Here is a 20,199-nt window from a genome sequence, read left to right as displayed (position 1 = left end):
TAAAAGGAATGACTTCTACAAAGAACACATGAAAGACTATGTTGCATGGAAGATGACTTAGACGAGGGTGGGACTTCTTCACGGGCCAAGTCCAGCTGCACTGACATCCTAGCTCTTCCAGGACACACCTGGTCTGTCTGTCCTCCGGAGCCTGTGCACCTGCGCTTGCCTCTTCCTGGACCCTTCCTCCGCCAAATGACAACACCCTTCCTCCTGTCACTTTCCTAGCCTTCCTCCTGTCTTTGTTTAAATGGTATCTTTAAAGAGAGAGGTCTTTTTTTTTTTTTTTGAAGATTTTATTTATTCATGAGAAACACAGGGAGAAGCAGAGACACAGGCAGAGGGAGAAGCAGGCTCCCTGCAGGGACCCGGATGTGGGACTCCATCCCCTGGTCCCAGGATCAACCCTGGGCAGAAGGCAGATGCTCAACCACTGAGCCCCCCAGGCATCCCAAAGAGAGAGATCTTATTTAAGATTACTCTCCTAGTTAATTTAACAATCCATTGTTACCACATTTAAAATTATCAACCTGTTTAAAATTGCAACCACAACCGTCAACCCCGGTAACTCCTGATACCTGTGTTCTGCTTTATTTTTCTTCACAGTCTTGGGACATCTCTGACTTTATTATGTTTTTTTTTCTTTTTTCTTTTTTTTTTTTTTTTTTTTTGTCACTAGAATATATTTACATGAAGGTAGAGATCTTTCCTTTTTCTTTCTTCCCCGGCACATGCACGCCCTCTTCTTTCTCCACTGTCAGAGCCCTGGCATCTAGAACAGTGCCTGGCACATAGAAGGCATTCAATAAATACTTGTTGAAAGAAAAAAATGAATGAATCCTTTGTGACAACCCGATTGGGTTGCTAGAATAATAACAATGTTAACTTATATTTTTTTTACTACTTTATTGAAGTAAATTTTAAATTCTACAAGGTATTGATTTCTGTCATGGAACACATCCATGGAAACATCACCATTCTCAACACACCGCCCATTTCTACTCCCTCCCTATGTGTCTCTGTGCTCCTGTGCACTCTCTCCCTCTTCTCCTGTCCCCGGGTCAATACTGATATGCTCTCTGTTGCTGTGGAATCACATAGCATGTCATCTTTTTTTCCCTCTAGATTCTTTCACTAAATTTAATGATTTGAAGTTTATCCATTGTTGTATATATTTGTTTGTGCTTCTTGTTTCTTCTTATTGTTGAGTTATATTCTAAAGTATGGATGTACCACATTTGTTTACCTGTTCACCTTTTAATGGACATCTGTTGTGTTCTTAGGTTTTGGCTATTACAAACAAAGGTGCCAGGAAAATTCAGATACACAGAAGCTGTTGTTTCCTGGGGTGAAAAAAAAAAGTAAAGAAAGGAGTGGCTAGGTCATATGGCAGGTGTATATTTAACTTTTAAAAAAACACCTGTCTCTCAAACTGCTTGTACCATTTTTGCATTTCCACCATTATCATATAATCTCATTGCTCCACATCCTCATTAAGGCCCATCTTTTTATTTTAGATATTCTAGTGGTGTGTTTGGCATTTATTTCTTAGTGGTTTTCATTCGCATTGCCCTGATAACTAATGGATTAAACATCTTTTCATGTGTGTGTTTGTAATTTGTCTTACTTGTTTTATGAAGTGACTCTCCAAACGTTTTTGCCAGTATTTTTTACTCTTTTTTCTTCATTATATTTTAAGGGTTCTTTATATATTCTGAATACGAATCCTATACATGTATTTTCACCCATCCTATAGGTTGGTTTTTAATATTGATGGTTTTTAAAATTTGTTTAGTGGCGTCTTTAGTTCTAGTAGCTGTTTGGTAGAGTCATTAACGTTTTCTACATTAACAATTATATGAACAATAGACAGTTTTACTTTTCCTTTCCAATCTGTATGCCTTTTCTTCCTTTTTCTTTTTCTTGACATATTCCAATGGCTAGGACCAGTACAATGTTTAAGAAAAGTGGTGAGAGCAATTATCTTAACATTAGCCTTTCATCACTAGTTATAGTGACTGAAGGCTTTTTGGTAAATGCTCTTTAGCAGAATGATAAAGTTTCTTATTCCCAGATTGCTCAGTTTTTATCATGAATTTTGTCACTTTCCTTCACTTATTAAAATAATTATATAATTTTTCTTCTTTATTATGTGTAGATGGCTAATTACATTGATTGATTTCTAAATGATGACCCTTCCAACTTTCTGTAGTTCTAGTTCGATTTTTAAACCCTTATAGATATATATTTAAATAATAACAAAACAAATACGATTATTTAAATCTATGTTGCATCTTTAATATTTCCCACCAAAAATAAATAAATAAATAAAAGAAGAAAAAGGAAGTAAAAAAAGGGAGGAAGTGGGGGGAATGATAATGATTATTAGTTGAAGGAATTTTCAGTCCTTGATGGATTGGGTCCCTACTTCAATATTGATGAGGATTCTTTAATTATTTCCAGCTCAGAGGAGATGTAAAGATTTTCAAAATAAAGAAATATGAAAATGCTTGAGAAGCATGTTTGTTCTTACTTTTATAATGCTACTATTTTTTCAAATTCAGAATAAAAACTTAATAGATTACTTTTTCCATTAATTTGGATCCAGGGAAATTTAACAGAAAAATTCAAGGAGCCATCTGAATACACCTGCTCACGGCAAAAACAATCCATTTTTATGGTTTATATTGTCATGAATAATCAAATATAAGTGACTTAATTCACTTATGCATAATAATGTTAATGTAAAAAGAAATAAAAACAAAAAATAAACAAAAAATGGTATCAATTTCTTTATTGTAAGGCATACCATAAGCAATTACTCAAAAGATACATGTATTATACTAATTGTTTAAACATTTCTTTTGTTGTTGTTTAAACATTTCTTAATGATTTGTCACAATATGTAATCAAAGTGAAACTAACTTTCTTTTCATTTGCTACATTCCTGTATTCAAGGTCCACCTCAGACTTTATTTAATATCTTGATTAGCATCATTATAAGTATAACCATTTAGACTACAACTGAACTTGTGTTTCTTTTCCTGTATTTCTTGTTTGGTACTACTTTTAGGTTAATGCTTTTTTATTTTCCATTGTAATCCTTTGTTTTATTGCTCAGAAATATTTATTCAAAAAAACATTCCAAATGGTAAAAGCTGAAACCATAAAGATATAGGAAGTAATCTATATATGACAAAAAAATGATATTGCTGATGCTACTTAAAAATTACTTTTGTATTCGAAGAGGCCAGACTGTTTTAAGCTTCTGAAACTGCTTGTTCTTGTTCTCAGGAAATCCAAAGACCATAACAGGGTGAATGTGGAGAGCACATGAGCAGGTCCTATCTGTGTCATGTCCAGCTGTACTTCCATGTTCAAAAAGGAGCAGAGTTAAATCCAACAGCGTCTTCCCATTTTTGACTTTAGAACACATTGTTCTAACGGGAATCATTCTAGTTGTTAGCTCAGTTAGATGGATCCGTTTCAAAATCTCATATTTATTACCATCCATCCAGGTGACTGGGGTGTAATAGAACCTAAGTGATCTCCAGATGAAAGGTGAATTCACCTACTACACTGCAACTGCTTGACAGAACTTGTGGTCCCAAACTCCCTACAAATGTGTCTGAAAATACACTGCCAAAAGAATCTTCCATGTGGCATAAGGTCATAAAATAAATGTAGAATTTCAAGATTTTTAGCAGCGTAGTTTTTTTGAACCAAGTGCTCATGAGGGTAGTCCAACAGGTGAAAGACCAACTCAATTGCAGCAAAATATTTACTTTATGAGTAAGGGTTGTTTCTGACCGTCATTCACAGAATAATGCACATAGCCAACAAGGAAGCTGTGCTTGTTAAAGTAGCAAAAAGAGAGGTATTTCTATAGTGTGGAAATTGACCACCTAGTGAACAGATAGAAAGAATACTGATAGCCAAGCAAGAGGTCCAAATCCTTGCTCCATCACTGGCAGCAGGGGAAATTACTGGACCTCACAGTATCCGCCCCTGTAAGACGGGGTAATAATATGACCTGCTTTAGAGGCCTGTTGGGAAGATTAAAGTAATTAATTCAGGTAAAGTACTTAGAAGTGTTCCTGGTGTAGGAACTGTGCCATAAATATTATTAGATAACTACATTTGAAAAACTAGCAAGCAATAAAAACATGAAGCATGAAATGCACACATAGAACTATGTGACATTTCAAAGATTAGAATACTCTGATGAATTTATAAATACATTACTTTATCTCCTTTGCATGTATTTTTTAAATATTTCATAGATAATACTGCTAGCTCACATTCCACATTGAAAGCCTTGAAGCATCTTTCCTGAGAAAACGTTTACAGTCATACTGCAGAGAGGAGGATCAAAAGGCTAACAAGGAATTCACCCTTTAGTATGGCCAAGGCTGCCCATTATTCCTTCAGTTCAAGTGTTTTCTGTGTGTCAGCATGTTTGCATTTCTACGAATTAGAGTGTGGTTTTCTTCACAGCAATCACAAACTCCACCTGTGATGAATGCCTGTATCAAAAGGTAAGTAAAGCACTGGACATCTAATTCTAATTCATGAATTCAGGTCTTCCTGGCTGCAGACAGCAGCCACTGTTCCTCTAAACCCAAAATATACACACTTTTATGGAGGTTTCTGAGCTGCCGGCATTGTGTTTCTATTCTTCCCTCCAAATATCTTCTTAGATAATATAATGAATCTTGAAAAGAAAATTAGTCACGAAGCCAGAGTAACAAACTCCATTTCTCTGTGCTTATTTGTGGGTTGTCTCTAGCAACCAATTTGCAATCCTAACTGAAGAACAATGGCTTCCTAAAGTGTGGTGAGGTGCCATGATTCTCAGCTTTGGAGGGTTATGTGGGTTGGGGAATTAGCTAAAAAAACCTACTCCTTCTCCTGCCCATAAGGCAGTAAAGAATAACTCTCCCACTAACACTGGGTCAGGAGATGAATTTATAAGTTCACGTTAAGATATTTTTTATTATCCAGAGTTAACTTTAAAATATATCCTTGACTCATGCACACATACACTCTTTCATTTATATACATAAAACCACTATCGAAAGGTTATAGTTGACAACCTTAAGCCACTCTCTTCAGCAAAAAATCTGCAAAAAAAATCAGATCTTTTTTAAGTTTAAAGCAAAATTCATTTTCCATCAAAAGCCCCTGATCTCTTCACTCACTTAGTAAGTTCTGAAGGAAGAGTTCCTTCTCTTGAATATATATTCGTCTGATTTTCTGGAATGTCATCTTTCTGCAAAACTATTGATGTAGAGTAAATTCCACTGAATACTGGCATTGAGCCATTTTAACAAGCAAGTTTCGGCTGTGTTTCAAGGAATAAATAAGACCTATATAGTGATCTTCCTCATTCAGATCTTCAGCCAGCCGGCTCATTTCCGGAGCCTAATCAACATCAAATAGGGCGTAGTGCCGACAGTCTTCAATTCGCTGTAGAAAAGACCATACAATTATCAAAATCGAGCGCATTAAACTTTAGTGATATAATTGCCGTATCACCAGCATTCCCGTCTCCACCACCGCTGTACTACCAAGTCTGAACTAATTGCTTTAGTCTAAGAGAAATGGTGGTTAATTGGGTGATTCTAATTCCCCAAGAGACATGCTAAAATCACAAGTGGAAGCATCAAACTTATGCAAATTCAGCCGGTTGTAGTAGGACAAGAGTGAGGAAGAGCGAGGGGAGGGGAGAGAGACTTAGAGCCTGTCTCTGCCATTCCACACAGTGAAGACATACACTGGAGTGACTCGAGACCTTAGTCAACCCTTCTGCTGGGACGTTTTAATTCTGTGGGCTTCTCAGTCTGAACTTCTCTCCTCATTGTGTTATTCTAGTATTTAAAATATATGTGTGTGCAACTCACACACACTTCCACGTGTGTTCTGTTGTTATTGTCTAAGAACAAGACCCTCAATCTCCAGTAAACACCTCTTCCAGACAACAAGACCCTCAATCTCCAGTAAACACCCCTTCCAGTGTTCAAGAACTATCTCTATGTCCTAATGCTCAAGGGAAACACCTTGCTTTTTGGTACTTACTGAGAGATATAGAAGTATATTTTATGGGTGATTAGGGAGATTTGCCTGGATTAATCTTGAAATGTACATGATTTTTCCCCCCTTAACAGCTACTTTCCTACTCCAATCTCTCCCTTGAGTTATAATTCCATTGCATATGGGTGAACCTGGACTTACCAAACCATACCATAGCTTACATTCTCAAAGCAGCCAATTGGCCATATTTCATTTTGCAAACATGAGATCTATCAAGTCAGAGGAATGAAAAACAATATTTAAAACCAAAAGATCTTTAACAATTAATTTGCTACAGGTAAAGAATTGGCAGTAGAAGTCATTCTCTCTAGCACATTCCCTCTGTGTTAGGGTATCCTTGTTCAAGCCTGTTGTTAGAATATAGAGACAACCGGTTGCTCCTTCCTCTACTCTGCTCTGGCTGCACTCCCTACAGGGTCGAACAGCTGAGCATGGCCAGGATGCTGTACCACCCTAAGGGGACTGCTATCTGGTGAGAACGTAAAAAGGCAATCACCTCCCTTTCCCTTGGAATCATGCTTGCCCTTCTATACTGGACCCTTCATTTATTCCTCTACTAAAGTGACTGCTTCTCTCACTGCTTCTGAAATGTGGGTATTTCACTTTTTTCCTTTAATATTTCTAGGGCTTTTCCTTTTCTTTATTGGAAGTTGCAGGGCCGGCGGCCAAAAGAGTTGATAACATAGCACCTGGGAGCCCAATGATTCTCTAAGACTCGATTCAGAATGGCTTCATCTCCTCTCTGACTACATACATCATTAACAAAGTGAAGCATGGCAGCAGGGAGTTCTGAAGGGGGAGATGGATCTCCCTGATTTCCTGGACTGATGCAAATCACAGCAGGCCTGACTTTCTACCCCAGGCGCTGCCCCGAGGAGAGTTTCAGAAAACAAGCTTCTGCCCTAAAGGGACTGGACTGGGAAATTCAAAAGCTGCTAGAACAGGAAGTTTTTAATCACTTTTTAAATCATTCATGTAATTACAGACTATGTTTTCTTTTAAGTGATAATTTCATAGACTATTATGGAAATAAGATTTGAGCCCAGAAGTCCTTTTTTTTTTTTTTTTTAAACTTGTCATTTCAGATTCTGTCCCGTTAGAAAGTGACATTGATATTTTCAACCAACATTTTGATTGCTGTAGTGGGTCATTATCATTGCTGGATTCAGTCATTATTAGGTGGTTACTGAAGACACTTGCTGTCAGCAATACAGGAAATAAAGTGAAATACAAGGAACTATTCCTGCCTTCTTGACATTTACAATCTACCTGGTTTGAAATATGGACATTCACATAAGTACAAACAATTTATGAATAAGTGCTCATCAACAGAAAAACAGAAATAAAGGAGAAACAAGGACCATAGAGAAGATGATGTGTGCTGCTGGGAGAAAGTGTTGAAGCCAAGACGAGGCCTGTTTTATGGCACAAAGCAAGAAAAGATATCTAAATTTATTCACTCATTTATTCAGTAAGTATTTCTATGTTGGGCTTTGAGAGTTCAATGATGAATAAGTAATATGGGGGGACAACGGGGTGGCTCAGCGGTTTAGCACCGCCTTCAGCCCAGGGCGTGAGCCTGGAGTTCGGGGATGGAGTCCCACGTCATGGGCTCCTGCATGGAGCCTGCTTCTCCCTCTGCCTGTGTCTTTGCCTCTGTGTGTGTGTGTGTGTGTGTCTCATGAGTAAATAAATAAAATCTTTAAAAAAAAGAATAAGTAACATAGGTCTTATTCTCAAGAACTGGGAAACAGACAGTAAACCAATGATCACGTAACTACTAATAGATTGGAATTATTTCTCAAGTGGGATAAATGTCAACATTCATGAATGAATGTCCAACAGAAGCTTTGAAGGCAGATGGTGGCGGGGGAAGACAAACCTTACCTTGTAGAGACAGCCTTTGATACTGTTGTCCTAGGAGTGTCAGACCAAAGTGCCACCTTGGTTTTTAGTTCTTTATTCTGCAGTTGGAAAAAAAATGTGCAGAGATCACACAGGTAGCAGATTTATCAGTCACATGCTTAATGCTTCTGATCAACCCTCCACCTACATTACTCCTTGGCAGTAAGCTTGTTTCAGTCACTCTGTTAGAACACAGAATACAGCCAGTTGAGAGTCACAATTATCTCTGAAATTACAAATACACCTTAAAAAGTGCACAATTTTCCAAGGGATTAAAATGGAGCTACTCTACGTTAGCTTCTGAAATTTAACAGCTGAACTGTGTTTGATTTTAGTGTCTTTTACATAGACAGATGCAAAAAACTTCATAAAATAATTTTGCTAAAGAACCTTGTTAAAGACACCCACGATATTGATTACATGTTTGGCTTTCTTGTGCAATCTCCTGATTATAAGCTCCGTGAAAATAAGCACCATCTGTTCTTTACTATACAGTTCATGGCATTTTTAGCCCCAATTTTCTCACTGAAACCTCAGTTTCTCGATCTCTATACTAGTGGTAAATGATACACATCTTGCCTATCATGTATTAGTTGTTGGCAGAAACAAATCCCATGTGATCATAATATTTTAAATCTGGAAGCACTCTCATAATTCTAGGAGATAGTGTAATGGTGTTAATAAGGATGGCAAGAGTTTAAGTTCTCAGGCTCAAATCCTAGCCACTCAGTAGCTATGTGACCTCACTTAGTTACCTAACCTTTCTGAGCCCAGTTTCCTCATCTATATAATAGAACCATAATCTCTTCTTCACAGGTTCTGAAATGACATATCAAGATGTACTCAGCTCAGTGTCTGACACAGATTTTAAGACTTCAGGCAGTTGGTTATGATTTTCTAGTTCAAGTACCATTTTTATGATGAAAAACCGAGGTCCAAAGAACTTAAGGGCCCGACATCGTGTTCATGACAAAATTCAGGTTCAGGACAGGTCCTCCCAGTCCAGAGCCAACGCTTCCTCTATAGGGAAGTGGGTTGCATGGACCTCTATAGGTCAGAGGTGTTTAAAGGGTACACCAGCCCAGCAGGGGCTGGGACTGAAAGGGGGCAAGGTGGGAGGTTAACAGGTGGAGCTGTGGCTCTAAATCTTTTTTTTTTTTAAGATTTTATTTATTATTCATGAGAGACACAGAGAGAGATAGACAGATAGACACAGGCAGAGGGAGAACTCGAGAACTCCAGGCTCACGCCCTGAGCTGAAAGTAAAGCTTAACCACTGAGCCATCCAGGCGTCCCAGAACTGTGGCTGTAAAAGTAGAGTCACACACTAGCTCTAATCCCTATTAGGAAACTAAGGATTTAAAGTGTCATATAATTGAAGTTTAAAAGGTATTTCCTAAAAGTCCACCAGACGGTTTGGAGTAAGCCAACACCAAAATGCATGGTTTAGGGAAATAGATGTTAGAATTTTGATGGAAGCAAGAGTGTTAATAATTAGGAGTGCCTACCAAATGTCAAGACACTTGTCAGGTGCTTTCCGTTCATCTTTTCTTTGATAACTTTTATTCTTATGCATATTAAAGAAAGAAGGCTGGCAAAGCTCAAATTGTTTAGGTAACTTGTTTCTGATAACCCACACATTGTATATGTAGCATTTTGTATAATGCACAAGTTTAATGCATAAGGCCTCTCTGCCAAATTACATGCTCTTTGTCCTGTTAGATATTTTTCTGTAACCAGAGGAATTAGTTCAGCCTTCTTATATTACAAACAAGTAAAGGGTGAGCCCCAGGAACACAGAGACTCAATGATTTCCAGATATGATAATAGGAAATAGATAAAAAAGTAAACTGTCAACAATTAATCTAGAGCAACCATCCATCCACACATCCAGTTAGTCAGTCTCCGCCATGTCTATGGCACCACGCCGGGAGCAGAGTGAATGTGAAGAAGCACAGGAAAACACAGGTCTTTCCCTCCAGTATGCAGATGCATAATACAGTGGAGGTGATAAAACAAATGCATGAACATTAAAAATAAAAATAAATCAAAGCAGATCAGGAGATGCCATAGGCAGTAGGTAATTAATTGCTACATAAAAAGGTATAACAGAAATCAGTGTGACTGGAATAGTTTATGACATTTTCATACACACGGATATTTTACCTGGACCTTGAAGACAAAGTGAAATGGCCAAGGTGGAAGAGAAGGGGGAAAAGGACTAAGGCAACAGTTCTTAAAGTGTGATCTCAGCATCTCAGCAATATTAGCATCACCTGGGAATCTGCTAGAACTACTGCTTCCTCAGTGTCCAGCAAGACCTACAGAGAAACCCAGATGGCCAAGCGATGTGTTTTAAGAAGCTCACCAGATGATTCTGACATCTGCTCAAGTTTGAGAACCATTGGACCCAAATGCTGGTTTTCAGTGCCTGTTGTATATTGGAATTATCTGGGGAGATAGAAAATCTACTGATGCTAGGGCCTCATCCCAGAGAGTCTGTTAACTTGGTTGTAGTCTGGATTCAAGAGTTTTGGAGACTCGCAGGGTGCCTGGGTGGCTCAGTCAGTTAAGCGTCTGCCTTTGGCTCAGGTCATGATCTCAGGTGTGTGGGATCGAGCCCTGCATCGGTCTCCATGCTCAGCTGAGAATCTGCTTGAGACCTCTGCCCCTCCTTCCACTCTCTCTCAAATAAAATAAATAAATAAAATCTTTATTAAAAAAAAAAGAGTTTTCAAGACTCCACAGGTGATTCTAATGTGCTGCCAAGATAATAAACTACTGGAGTAAGGAAAGCAGAGCAAGATACGGATTTTGCCCTTTCTTATCCCTCGGCATCTATACTGCATAATAACTAAAATATCTTCACAGACTACGATCAATGACCATTTCACTGTGATCTTTCAAGAGATAAGCATTTAAGTCTCAGGTATGAAATGTACTTCAGATTTGATAAATTGATAATAAAGATGCTCCTTGTATAATGGAGATAAAGCTAATATACACTCCAAACAAGCATAGGCACATATCACAGGCCAAACACGCTGCTGAGAAAAACTCCGCACAATATTCTATGAGTTAGGAAGCAAGATGAATCACAACATCATGATGACAACGAAGATTGGAATAAAAATAATCTATGCTGGACAATTACGTAAAGGCTATTGGGAGTTTTTCCAAAATAAACTCCCAGTTTCTCAAGTTCCTGAGTATTGAACAACACAAAAACATAAGAACTATCATGTTACACTGTCTCTATGCTCATTTGCCTCAGCTCCCATGCTGATTTATTTCAGCTACTAGATTTAGGGATTTATTTTTGATTCACGGCCTATCATAGTTTTTCCTTTAACTAGGTCATTCATGAGTTTTATTACATTATTATGTTACAAAACTATAAATCACTGACCATAATATGTCTGCTATTATGATGACTCTATCCAAGGATAGTGTGTTGACACGGCTTTCCAAAAGAACCTAATTTTTGCATACTTTCTATCAACACGTGTTTGTTAAATTAAATTTTAAGGATCATGATGAGTATATAAAATAAGATAATCTTCAGTGTTTAGAAAATGGAGTAATTTCTGAAGATGTATTTCTATATCAGCAGGTCATTAGTGAGGAAGCTAGAAATGCATGAAATGTGAGAGGAATGTCGGAGCTGAAAATTAAGATGATAAAGATACAGCAAGAGTAAAAAGAAAAGTAAATAATTTTGGTAGAGTTAATCAGAAATCTTCCAGTGATATTTTTTTAAAGTTTTAAAAACCTTAAAGTTGTTGTTGTTGTTTTAAAGGATAGAGTTATATGAGTGAATACATCTCCTTCGCAGAGAGGGGGAAAAAACCTGCTAAGATAGAAAGAGTACCACAGAAAAAAAGTATTTGTTATCATGACTCAAAAAAATGGAAAATGGAAAACACTGTGATATAGTCACTGCAACAATGACTAAAATAAATATAAACGGTCAGGCGAATTTACCAACTCTTCATTTCTAAATACATCTTGTACGCACACACATGTATTTCGCACATGCATATATGCACATGCACATACACACTTACCCTCCCAACATACACTTAAGTAATCACACCAACAAATAGATTTTGTGGTGGTGATGGGGCGGGGGGGAGGGGGAGGGATGTGCTTCCAAGATAATAAGACTCAAATGAGTGATTTTGAATGAGTTTCTTAACTTCTCTGAATCTCAGTTTCATCACTTACAAAATGTAATAACTTTCTCCCAGAGTAGTTTTGAGGATTAAATAAAATGAAGCATGTCGCATGCCTAAAAAGAGATTAATGTTTTTGGTATGATGCTGTCTGTGTGGTTTAGAAACACAGTTGATGTGTTTAAATGGGTTGCTCAAGCTTGGGTGACCATTTTCATAAATGAAATCAATTCGCCCTGTTACTTAACGGATCCCAACATAGGCAGTGGTCTTACATTTGCGGTGCAAGATCGTATTTTACTCCTGCATAAATCATCCAGCTTAAGAACTTCATAATAAAGCACTGATTAGGACCAAACCAGAAATAGGCAAACCATGGCTCAAATACTCACTGAATTCGAGTACCTGGTCAAATATCACAGGCTCAGAGATGCCCTTCCCGACTACCATCACTCTATAACTATCACATTGTCCCATTCTACACTTTTCAGAGCACTTGTCCCTCCCTAATTATGTTGTTTATTTACCTGTTTATGTGTTTATTGTCTGTATCTTTATTTAAAGTATAAGCTAGGTGAGGTCAGAGACGGTCCGTCCTGTGCAATACCCATATACCCAGCACTTGAAACATTTCCTGATACATCATAAACACACAAAACTATTTGATGAATAAATTAAATTAATGTGGCTTGGACTTTTTAAAGCTGAAATGGTCATTGTAAAATTCTTTGCTGTGAAGGAAAAGATTTATCTACTCAAGATAATCAGTTTTGAGAATATAAATATATTTATCAGATACTGCTACAGCTTGAAGACTTTTTTTTTAATAAAAGAAAACATTAAAAAACAGAGGCCTGAATGGAGCCATGTACAGAGAATCTGAGACAGTATTGAGAGGTATTTTTACATCACTGCAGAGAGTCTGCAGCCAACCAAGAAGTTTCCACAAGGGGAACAAATCTGTTGCTTTCTCGTGTAACACTGAGTGGCCAATCAGCAATTATTTGCTGAATTTGGAAAGACAGAAACAGTGTACAATGGAAAGACCAAAAGGCCAATTGGATAACATATTGCACCCGAGCAATCTGAGTTATAGTGCTGGTCTATTTAGGACAAGAATATTTGTTTTGGGAATGACAAAATAGACACAACTAAATGAAATAAAACTGAATTAAAACAGCAGTACCACTGATACCTTGTCCTGAAAAACAATCTAATGTCCAATTGTACATCAGCACAGTGGCTATTATGTAAAAGTAATGTAATTGGTAAGCAAAGACTTCACATTATATTGTTATAAAGAGACAAAGACTCCTTGGCATAGTCCATGATCTAGCCCCTTCCTACCTTTCCAATGCCATCCCATGCTATTCCATACAACTCTTAGGTTAGAAGCACTCCCAATGGCTCCCTGTCCTTCTTCCTGACATGTTCTATCACCCAATTGTTCACTAGGCTCAGGTTAAAATTCATTTTCTTAGCTTACTCCCACCCACCAATCCAAGTCCTCCATCCAGTGTTATCTTGCTCTGTCCTTGCAAAATGCTTCCATAATATTGCTAGTTACATGTTCTTTTATGTGTCTGTCTCCCTCTCTAGACAGTATATTCCAGAGTGTGGGGTTCCTGTCTCTTTTGTTCAATATTGTTTTCTTCAAACTTAGCCACTTCCCAAACTTAGCCACTTCCCATACCTCTACAGCACAGCAGCCACTCAGTAAGTACTTACAGAATCAACGACAAGATTGATGATGTGAATAAATGAATGAAATGAACAGAAGCTTAAAAACCCAATGAAGCAGGCATAACGTGATGCCATGTACATAGACCTTACACACACAGGCATGTCACAGGCACATCGAGTCCCAGAGAAACACAGATGGACACAACTGATTACCCATGGGTGGCAAGTCTGCATGATTTCCTTGTTAGATGTACTTAGCTGTATTTCCTAATTTGTATGGGATTAATGAATATATATTAGTAACAAAAATAATGTAAGAAAAAATATTTTATCAAGTAATATTTGCCAAAAAGCTACTAAGTACAAAAAAACTGTGAGGAAATCCCCACAGAGACATTCCTTGGGAGGAAGAGGCTCTAATGTGGTCTGAATCCCATCATCTGAGCCCCTGGGTGTAAGCTGGCCAGCCATTAACGGGCAGTTGCATGCACACTAGTGTTGAGCCAATTATTCCACTGCCCCTGCACTTTACGGTTGCACAGGGCTTGTGCAAGCTCTGCCTTTCTCCAACAGCCGCAGGCAACCTAAGGAGGGCAAGCATTGAAGCACAGCCCGAGGCTCAAAGGGTTCACCCTCCAGGACGGAGAGAACGGTGACCCTCTGGGAAGGGGAGAAATGGCACAACACAGCTGTGGTTACAACATTTAAGATGTAAAACTATTTAAAAACTGTGCTGAATGGATTATGATTTGCCTCTTCTGTTTGGGGAAAGCAGAGAGCAAAGGGGGCAGCTCCTGTCTGGTCTATCGCGGGGGCTGGGGAAGGCGAGCAGCTCCGTGTTCCACGGGACAGGACAGCAGGGCTGGGGACAGCAAGCAGGGAGTCGGAATCCTGCAGAATGAACCAGAACAGGTGACCAGGCCCGGGCAGCCAGTGAGGAGCCGCCGGCAGAGAAGGAAGAGGTGGCACCGAGCAGCAGGCCGAGCCCAGGGGCAGGCGTGGGCCCTGGTCCCTAGGGAGGGCTTCCCTAGCATCAAGGGCAATGAACGGGGGAGCGGGGGGGAGCATGTCCTATCACAGGAAATGATAAAGTGTTAGGTAGGCTAAGTTTCAAAGCACTGAAAAGTAAGAAAATTACAACAGGCTTCTCGAAGTGGATGAGCCTGATGCAGAGCGCGCCAGCCGCCGTGGATGTGAATGCTGGGGGGCGGGGGGTGTGTGGCAAAGGGACACAAACGAAGACATTAGAGAACCAAGCCAGCTACCTGGCTAGAGCTGAATTCACACAAGGTGGGCCTGACCAAGCCTCCAGCTCGAGGCCACACGGTGAGATGTTATTATCTGTCCCCCCAGTATAGCAAGCATTCCGGAAACCAGAGGAACTTTTAACAGTTATTTAATAATATTAATACTAATAATTTAATATTATAAAATAAGGTTTAATACTGCAATAATTATTAGGAATACCTCTCCCATGAGTCTACAATTTCTTATACATAGAAGAAAATTTACACACACATTCACGAAAAGACACTCATATACACACAGACACATGCATGTACACTCACACGTAGATACTCAAGCACAATCACACAGAAACACTAACGCACCTGCCCACATACAACTCATCATGTCTCACTGGCACGCCAGCACACACAAGCACATGCGACACTTTCATACACAGGCTCACAGATACACCGAGCACACACACATACGCACACGCACACTCACAATCGCCCTGAAATACACAACAGATTCCCTTCTTACCTGGGCTTCAAGGATGTTAACTTTTTCTTTCAGATTTTCAATTCTTTTGTCTTGCTCTTCTAAATTATTTTTTAATCCTTCCATCTAAGAGTTAAGAAACACAATTGGAAAAATCTAGTCAGACAACAGGGGAGTTACGTCAGAAATTGCACAGGTTTCTATGGTCAACTGACATCCATCAAATAAAAAAAATAAAATAAAATAAAAATAAATAAATCCCAAAGCATTAGTAGATTTAGCTAGGTTTAGGTTACAGAAGAGAGCAGGGTAAATTGGCACCCGGAGCTGAGAGCGTACAGGCAGTCCTATTAAACATTGTGGTCTTTGGAAAACCTGTCTAAACCAAATCCAGCGGGCATGCATCCTGCGGAAAGCAGCTTCAGCCATCCTTCTATGTGTCTGGCACACAATGTTTTCACACGGCAGATGCAGAGGCTGGTGACTGTTGTGCAAGGCCACCACCCAGAATTGGGAAGCTCCCCAAGGCAGAGATCTGGTCAACCTGCAGCATCATGAGATGAGTCTGCTCCGCTTAGGAAGAAAAGCATCTGCCCAGAAGCCTTGTGGAGTAGGCTTCTGGGCAGAACAGAATAGGAAGAGAGGAAACCCAGGGATTCTCAGGCCCATTCCGCCACCAGCTCTGTCTTTTAACTACCAGGATCCTCTGTTTTCTCATTTGTAATTTGAGAATGTGGGCTGCTCCCAAAGTCCTTCCTGACTCTCCAGTGCCATGACTCAATTCCTTGGCCTTTTAGTGAGGCCTTAGCCAAATGATGCATTTGAGTCAAGAAGGCTTTGGAGTAACTTCAAAGGAGTCCTTTTGGAGACAAACATTAGGTAGTAAAAAATCAGCGTAGGTCTGATTTGGAGGTGAAAGCAGAGCCCCCCAAACAGGATCAATAGATTTCTTGAAGTAAATCGCATGATTTCACAATCCACCACCATCCATCTGGCTGCCACCTCCTCTCTTTCACCTGCCAGGATGTTTCCAGAGAAGAATGGCCAGGCTACACCCCTGTCCCCACACACCTACAAAGTAAATTTACTGTTTATGAGGTCATGAAAACAGATCATCTCGTCCTCAAAAAGGGCTGAATCTTCTAATCTCCAAAATCTTCTAAAGAACAGTGTACGTTATCTGGCTCTGAACCCTTTTTTTTTTTTAAATCACCTGAACAACCAAAGTGCAGTTAAACACAATTTTCCAAAAATCTTCATTGAGAAGGGCAGTGAAAAGAAAGCCATGTTGCATGGGAATACAAAGGAAATGTCAGCGGAGGGAAAAATCTCACTGCGTGTAAAGTCCAGGCAAGCTGCCTGCATTCCGTCGTCTCACTGCACACATACCGTCTACCAGAGAAACACACTTGATTAATCTGACCTCCTGGATGACACTGCGCAGGTTCTGATGTTGGGAATGAATCACAAGCTGCAGATGAGAGATCTGCTCTTGGAGAAGGGAAATCTCCATCTGAAGATTGTGGCAACTGGAAATGCAAAAGGAAAAAGAGAGCTGAAGATTGGCTGAAGCATTGTGAAGCCACTTTCTGCAGTGGGGCTGCCAGGCTCCCCTCACACAGGACCCTCTTACTGGGCATCCTGTGGGAAAGACGCTGAGGGCCCCATATGCCACACAGGACACGGAAGGTACGCAGTGCAGAGCAGCTTCTGGTTAGCTCAGACAGGCCCTGGAATGAGTATATCCATTCATGTCAGAAGCTCCCTCCTGGTCATCTGTGACTTCTCTCCCTCCAGGAGGTGGTTGAGTCAAGCTGTGTTGAGCAGAGGAAGCACTCACACAACTAGACTGTCTTGCCTAGGGAGCACCCACAGACCCAGCACTCATCAGAATGTCCAGATAATTGCATAACGATGTGAGGCTAGGACATGGGGGCAAGGAATAGAGATTTTACATCTAATGGGAAACCAGCTTCCAGTGGTGCAGAGTTAGTGTATATTGCAGATTGCCTGTGTTTGTCTTTTATTATTATTATTCTTAATGACTATTATTGTTTTGGCTTCCTGCTTTGGGTCATTCTACTACCTGCAAACGGAGTATTAAAAAAAAAGGGGGGGAAATTAAATTACAGCAAATAGTTGGAGTCCACATCAACCATTGTGAGAAAAGACAAATGTTGGGGGGCCTGGGGGGCCCAGTTGGTTAAGCATCTGCATGATCTCAGCGTTATGATCTCAGGGTCTTGGGATCGAGTCCTGAGTCAGGCTCCCTGCTCAGCAAGGAGCCTGCTTCTCCCTCTCCCTCTGTCTCTCCCCACTACTTGTGCTATTTCTCTCTTTCTCAATTTTTCTCAAATAAATAAATAAATAAAATCTTTTTTAAAAAAGAAAGACAGATGAAGTTTAAGTTTAGATTATTTACACTTTTCCACAACTCCATTTAGGTAGCTGGAATTGATTATACAGCCTTTGACTTGCCAATATTTTCTCCTTGTCAATATTATTGGAGTTCTGAGGCAGCACGCATTGTGACGAGGTCACCAAACTTGGGAGCATTGTGACAGGATTCACGTAAGCTTTCTCAGCCTCAATTATTCTTATTCTCAACAGATAGAATAATTCCTACTTCTATTCCTTTACAAGAATATACTGTGGACTTCAGTAGGTAAGTGAATATGCTCTTGGAGAAAAAGCTTTTTACACAGCAATATGTTAATATTTCTGTAGCTATTAAGGTTTCATAATTAGTAGCCAACATCCAATGCAATCACAATTCTGATTTTTATAGCCTTGACAAGTATTATGAAGGAAGTAGACAGTCACGTGACACTATGGAACACGTTCTCATTCAAAAACCAGAGAGTCTCATTTTGTTTCACATCACGTACTGAAACATTGCTTCTCGAACTTCGTATGCATTGGAGGATTGTATTAAATCATGAGGGATCTTGTTAAAATGCACATCTGCTCCAGGAAGCTGGGGTAGGGCTTGAGATTCTACGTTTCCAATGGGCTCAGGGTTGTTGCCAGTGACAGTGCTTGTCCACACTGTGAATAGCCCCGCGCTGAACCGCTGATGGTGGGTGAATAACTTCTAGTATGGAGTATCCTCGAATATTTAAAATAGTCTTTTATTTTTTTCCCTCTTTTGGTTTTGCATGAGACAGCTTAAGAACCATTTGTTTTACCGTAGAAAACTAATTTCTACAAAACCATAGACATACTTGCGCAAATACAAATATTGCCTGACAGCCATTACTATTTATTTATCCTATGGAATTAAATAATTCTTACTATAAAAATGCTGTGTAATTATATAAAACAGATGTAAAATGTAGTTCATTATTGTTCGTAGCATAAAAATTAGAACACTCTAAATGTTCATCAGTAGAAGACTAATTAAACAAATTCTGCTATATCTGTGCCACTTTTATTTTAGATACATGTATATCACAGGGATAGACCAACAGCCTTGATTTGTATCAAAGATGGTTCTGGAGAATGTTATAAAAAGGATGACCCTTTCAACAAATGGTACAGAGACAACTCTACATTCATATATATGTTAAAAAAAGAAAATTAATCCTAAACTCACCTCATAAGAAAAATAAATACCAAAAAAAAAAAAAAAAAAAAAAAAAAAAAAAAAAAAAAAAAAAGAAAAATAAATACCATGTAGATGGTAAATAAAGCTGGGGACCCGAAGACTTTCAGAACATAATATAGAAGGACATCTTCGTGAATTTGTGATAGACAAAGATTTTTAAAAATAGAACTCAAAACTGTATCAACCACAAAGGGAAAGACTGATAATTTTGTCTAGACAAAGATGAAAAACTTGTAGCCATCAAATAAGAGGGAACAGGATAGCCTCAGCATCTCAGTAACTCCAATGACTAACAAAGGCATTGTACCCAGAATATACATAAGGATACATCTGCCTATCTATGGAACAGACACCCCGGGAGAAAAATTAGAAAGGGACTAGAGAGATACTGTACACACACAAAATGAGATGAGGACATATGGACCAAAACAGCAGAGAAGGCAAACCGAAGTCTGCCCCACAGCTGGTGGTGCTAAGATTAAGAATGCTCCCATGAGGAGGAAAAAATAGAGGAGGGAAGGACCAGTCAGACTCAGGACTTCCCTGAGAAACAAGGAGAAAGAACTCAGGATGCCTCACAGAGGCAGGCTGGCTTTGAATACTCATAAGGTGTTCACAACCCCATAAGAAAAGCTAAAAAATAAAAAATAAATAAAATACACAAAGATGTTAAGGATGAGTATTCATAATGGTCTCATTGTGTCCTATGATGACCCAGAACTTAGACCAAGGGGCAAGAAGGGTGGTTTAGGAAAACAGGGTGGGGTAGATGTTGTGCTCCTCAGAATTCAAATCTCAGGAAATTTCCCATCGTATTCCGTGATGCCATTACCATAGAAGTCACTGTAGAGAAATAGAAACCTGAAATAGGGCTCAAGAGGGAAGAAAATAATTTCTAGAAGAACTCTTGAAAACACAGGGCTTTCACACTTATCTGGATTAATATACTAGAAGAGGGACTAACAGAAATTGAAGAAATTCTCTCTTGGGATTGTTCGATAAATATGAAAC

General features: G+C 39.1%; 1 protein-coding gene and 1 long non-coding RNA gene across 10 annotated transcripts in view; one reads left to right on the top strand and one right to left on the bottom strand.

Annotated features, from left to right (window-relative positions):
* CCDC68 (coiled-coil domain containing 68) overlaps positions 1-20,199 on the bottom strand; it is a 64,689-nt gene that overhangs the window by 10,700 nt on the left and 33,790 nt on the right. For 6 of the 9 annotated variants that reach the window (XM_025422211.3, XM_049112524.1, XM_049112502.1 and 3 more), the window contains exons 9-12: positions 17,005-17,110; positions 15,624-15,707; positions 7,981-8,057; positions 2,780-5,469 (exon numbers count right to left, since the gene is read on the bottom strand). In XM_025422211.3, coding sequence (XP_025277996.1) covers positions 5,412-5,469; positions 7,981-8,057; positions 15,624-15,707; positions 17,005-17,110 — 325 coding nt within the window. In that variant the 3' untranslated portion in view covers positions 2,780-5,411. Of the gene's footprint in view, positions 1-2,779; positions 5,470-7,980; positions 8,058-15,623; positions 15,708-16,970; positions 17,111-20,199 lie in introns of those variants that run through there. The other 3 variants (XR_007412013.1, XM_049112520.1, XR_007412014.1) reach the window with 2 other exon arrangements.
* Positions 4,402-19,192, top strand: LOC112644087 (uncharacterized). The gene is made up of 4 exons (XR_003126113.3): positions 4,402-4,538; positions 6,719-7,564; positions 18,026-18,152; positions 19,021-19,192. It is a non-coding gene; the product is annotated as an uncharacterized LOC112644087 (long non-coding RNA).

The sequence above is a fragment of the Canis lupus genome, chromosome 1 (assembly GCF_003254725.2).
Source record: "Canis lupus dingo isolate Sandy chromosome 1, ASM325472v2, whole genome shotgun sequence".
NCBI lineage: Eukaryota > Metazoa > Chordata > Mammalia > Carnivora > Canidae > Canis > Canis lupus.
Note: the sequence above shows the minus strand (reverse complement) of the source record. Positions and strands in the feature narration are given on the sequence as shown.